We start from the raw sequence: 4698 nt of genomic DNA on the forward strand, positions 1-4698 counted from the left end.
CATGCCATGGAGACTTCTCCAAAATAAAGTTTTCTTGTGGTTTTTAATTTCTATGAATAGTATCCGCCCGTCAAAAATTCTGCCATTGTGACATTCCCTCCCATTTTCACAGCCCTCCTAGAGGTGTGGCCATGGGCCATGAACTCAAGGGGTATTATTTTAAGGATGAGTTATTCAAAGGCAAAGGTTCTCTGCATCTGTCTCTGTGATTATCTCTGGGGAGAGAGGTTTTCTTCTTCTTTCCCTGGGGTAAAGGGTCTTCATCAGCTCTCATCTCTCTCTCTCTGTTCAAGCGTCTCATGGGATCACAGCTACTCCACCATCTGCTTAGCTTCATCAATGGTTACCTTTGCCAGATCTACAGCTTGAATACTTCATTCCCCCAATACTCTTTCATGAATTAAAAGAGATTCATTGTCCATCTCCATGGCCCTATAAAAAGAATATTTCAGCCCCATTTGGCATTTCCTCATCCCTCTTTCATCTGAGACTTGACTCTTTCTTTTACTGACCTTGATGTTTTCATGTTGTCTCTCTACGTGCCACTTTGTTCTTTTCTTTCCCTGGAGAGAGGAACAAGGTCTGCAGGTCTCATCTGTGTAGTGAAAGGGTTAAATCTTGCTCAGGCCATGGCAGACAGTCACAGTGTTGGATTTCAGGCTGCGCTATTGCCTCTCTCAGCCCGACAGCAGCTGGGAGGGGCAGACGGTCTTTGACCTGGTGCTGTCTGTGTGGGCCAGGGGGAGGGGGGAGGGTGTGTTGGCAAGTGTCAGCAGCCATGGCCCAGCTCAGCCTGGGGCTGGGCCCTTCCTGCCCAGGAGCCTCTGGGGTCTGGCCCAGCCCCTCCTCCCCCCCAGGCCGCACTGATGGCGGGGGAACAGGGCCAGCCCCACCAGAGCTCTGCTACCTTTCAAGGCCAGAAACAAATAGAAAGAAGTTCCCGGGCTTGGGTTTTTAAAAGGTGGTATTCACAGAGGTGGACCTAATTATTAATGATGCAAAATGCTGTCAGTTCTCAGAACTGGCCAGCCATTGGTGTATCTCAAGCCTAGAGGAAACTCCCAGCAGCTTCTCTCAAAGAAATCACTTCCATGGGTGTTTCTTCTTCTCCTTCCTAAATATCAATTAATGTCAAACTACCACACTGATGGAAGCAGTTACATTATCAGCAGGAGACACGCTGGGTATACGGTTACCAATTGCAGAGAGCTAATAGAGTCTGGACCATTACCAACACTCACCTCTGCACAGAAAGCTGAAATAATTACTTTAACGCATGCTTTAGAATTGGCAAAAGGAAGAGAAATCAACATTTATACAGACTCCAGGTACACATTTCAAGTTGTGAATGCACATGGAGCCATTTGGAAAGAAAGAGGACTGTTGAACTCACAAGGGAAAAGCATTAAACGTGCACAAGAGATAATAAAACTGTTAGATGCAATCCAGCTACCTGAGAAGGTGGCCATTATGCATATCAAAGCACACCAGAAAGCAAGCTCTGAATTGGAAGAGAATGAGCTGGCAGACAGAGGCAAAAGAAGCAGCCAAAGGTGAGATACTTATTGAGGCAGCCTTAATCCCAGATGGACAAATTTCCTTAGAAGGTAAGCCAAAGTATAACAGAAAGGACAAGAAGCTTACTAAAAATGAAAAAAGGAAGTTATTACCAGGATGAGTGGGCTGTTACAGAGGAAGAGAAAGGAAAGCCTGTCATCCCCGCCTATTTGTTATGGTCACCGGTAAAAGAGGAACATCAGAAAACACACTGGGGAGTAGATGCTGTAAGAGACGGTCCGAAGATTCCCTCATCTGTCTCACAACCGTCTCAAGGACAGAGACTGAGACCCTGAATATCACAAGGGACTTGGTTTGGGGTTTGGGCCTAGCTGAGATGGATGTTTGCTAAGTGATTGTTTGCAGGTGGTTGCACGGTACACTGCTCTCGTTCCTGTTGGTGAGCAGAGGCTTGTGCATGGTAACCTGCGCAACGGGTTTTCCACAGCTCATGGCTCTCATTCCTGCTGGTGAGCAGAGGTTTGTGCGTGGTACCCTGTGCAATGGGTTTTCCACAACACCTTGCCCTCGTTCCTGCTGGTGAGCAAAGACTTGCAAGACATGGATCGCTCTGTACCCTACACCTGCCCCCTGCGCAATGGAATTCATCACAATGATCATCAATCTCCTTTGTTTTTGGCCCTGCGCCCCTCGCTTTGCAAAAGGCTATAAAATTATACCCCAAACTTACCTTCCTTTGAGATCTCCCCAACGGACAGGGGGGAATGCAGCATTGGCTGCGTCTGATGTAGTGTGACTGAGTTTTACCTCCCTGTAGTGGTTCTGTGTACTGTTATGTGTTTTTGATGAATTTTGACTGCTTGGTGTAGTGAAGAGACAACCTGAATTTTAACATAAAGGGGTGCCTCCCAAGCAGATTTGGTCTCTTCATCCATACAGGGACGCGAAGGGTGAAGTGGCAAAGGTTGCGTCTGTGCGTAACTTAAGTCTTACCTCCCTGTAGTGGTACTGGGCCCTTCACACACAAAGATGAGTGAACACTCTGAAAACTCTAGTATAAAAGATAAAGCTGCATTCATTGCTTTGTTAGCAAAACACAATGCTAAGTCCTCCCCAGCTGGGGAAGAATGGGCTCAAAATAATTGGTTCAACCTGGAAAATGTAACTGATAGAATTTGCTCCCGGCAACATGAGGCAAAGTTCAAATTTGGCCGTAATAAAACCATAACTTGTTCTGTATTGGGAGCTTGCCTTAAATCAGCTGTAGAGGCTCGCATGAGACGAAGGCAAGAAGAAAATGCAATTATACAATCCCTACAAAATTTAGTTGAAAGTTTGCAAAATTAAATTCATTTCTTATGAACTGCCCTGAGTGAGGAGTGTGCCAAAAATTCACAGTGTGCTGATTCCTTTAAGGAGTCGCTGGAAAAAGAAACTCCTCAGACAAATCACATATATCCTCAAGCAGAATTACATTTGGTAAAAAATTGTGGTGAAAACTGTTGCTCCCAAATAAGACCTTTGATTAAAACAGAATATAATTATATCAATGATGAAGATCTTGATCCACATATAACCACTAAAGAAATCCCGTACACTGCTACTGAATTGGCTAAGTTGAAAAAGGAGTACGGGCGTCTCCCTCACAAATCAGAGACAATATGTATTCCGAGTGTCTCTCACAGGGGGAGATCAAATTCGATTAACAGAACAAGAAGCAAGTGGTTATTGGGGACATGGTGTTTTCTTAACAACAGGAGATAACTGCAACCCATGGTCCCTAACACAGCGAGCTGCATATTGGGCAGGGGGACTTAATCCCCTGGAAAGGGGAGATCCTGTAGCTCTAACTGGCTTCCCAGACCAAATTCTAGAAAACATTCATAAGGCAGCTTGTCTACAACTGATTCATGAAAGAAAATTAATTGTTGGTTCTGAATCACCAATGTTGTTACCCATGAAGGCTGAAATTACGACCCCTTTAATTCGTGGCCTTCCAGAATCGCTTAAACCCACCGCTATCCTTCTCCAGAAAACGATAGCTGCCATAAGCCCAATAGAAAGACTGGACAGGCTTCTGGAAAACCCAAATAATAAAAGTAGATCTGTTGATCCTGGGTTTTCTCCGTACATGAATCCTTCACCACATACGAACTCACAACTCAATTTAGCTGCTGGAAATCACAAAATTTGGACATGGAGTGAAGTTGCAGAAGAGTTACTAAACTATAACAGAAAATATGGTCCTGTAAAAACCACAGAGGAAAAGCTAGAAAGAACAAGGGGTGTTAAGCACATTGCCCCTCCCAACATAAAACCAGAAAAGGGTAGGCAAATTTCTAGCCGACAGTATTGGTGGAACTTGGGGCTGAAAAAAGGGATACCAAAGGGGTTAATGGATAACCTACCATTTGAAAAATTAAGTAAACTGGTTTCTCGGTGGCAGGATTCCAGCCCCATTGTACCAAGCGCTCCACCTTCCCCTCAACCTACTCCAGGCAGTGAGCCAACACAGCCTTATGCACAGTATCTGGGTAGCGGGCCAAAGCAACATCACTCACAGGTTCTGGACAGTGAACAGAAGCAATCACAGTTTCTGAGCAGTGGGTCAAAGCAAAATCACTCACAAGCTCTGGATAGGGACCCCTTTATGATTTGTTAAGAGATGCAATGGGAATGGACCCCTTCCCAAGAAGATCAAGCACTAGGCCCCATACATCCCACAGATCCTTTCCAAGTAGAATGGGGGTTTGCTGCTTCAACGCTGTCAGTTCACATATGGCAACGGGGTCCAGAGGGCTCTACAAGACCTGTTGGGTTTTTCTCCCATGGTTTTAAAGATGCTGAGAAGAGATATACCACCTGGGAAAAGGGACTGTTTGTGGTCAGCATAGCTCTCATAGAAGTGGAGAAAATTACACGACAGCAACCCATAATACTGAGAGGCCCTTGTAAAGTTATAAAAACAGTTACTACTGGGACTCCCCCCCTGACAGGGTGGCACAGAGGGCTTCAGTAAGAAAATGGTATGCCCAGATCAAACATTACTGTAACATCTTTTCAATAACTGAAGGAGCTATAAAAAATATGGCCATACAAGAAACCAAGAGCTTGGCTGATGGCCACGAAAAACCTGTTTCTGTAATTAAGGTAGCCCCTCCTTTCTCCCCCGAAAAATCA

General features: G+C 45.0%; 1 protein-coding gene across 1 annotated transcript; it reads left to right on the forward strand.

The window, feature by feature from the left end:
• The first annotated feature begins 1470 nt into the window (after window positions 1-1470).
• On the forward strand, window positions 1471-4226 carry LOC148183258 (uncharacterized). The gene is given in 5 exon segments (XM_088061370.1): window positions 1471-1553; window positions 3036-3176; window positions 3178-3617; window positions 3690-3979; window positions 4182-4226. Coding segments are annotated over 5 exon segments (999 nt in total).
• Window positions 4227-4698: the final 472 nt, after the last annotated feature.

Source organism: Pseudopodoces humilis, chromosome 12 (genome assembly GCF_049639895.1).
Source record: "Pseudopodoces humilis isolate 2021_Gansu_Grassland_sample_001 chromosome 12, ASM4963989v1, whole genome shotgun sequence".
Classification (NCBI taxonomy): Eukaryota; Metazoa; Chordata; class Aves; order Passeriformes; family Paridae; genus Pseudopodoces; species Pseudopodoces humilis.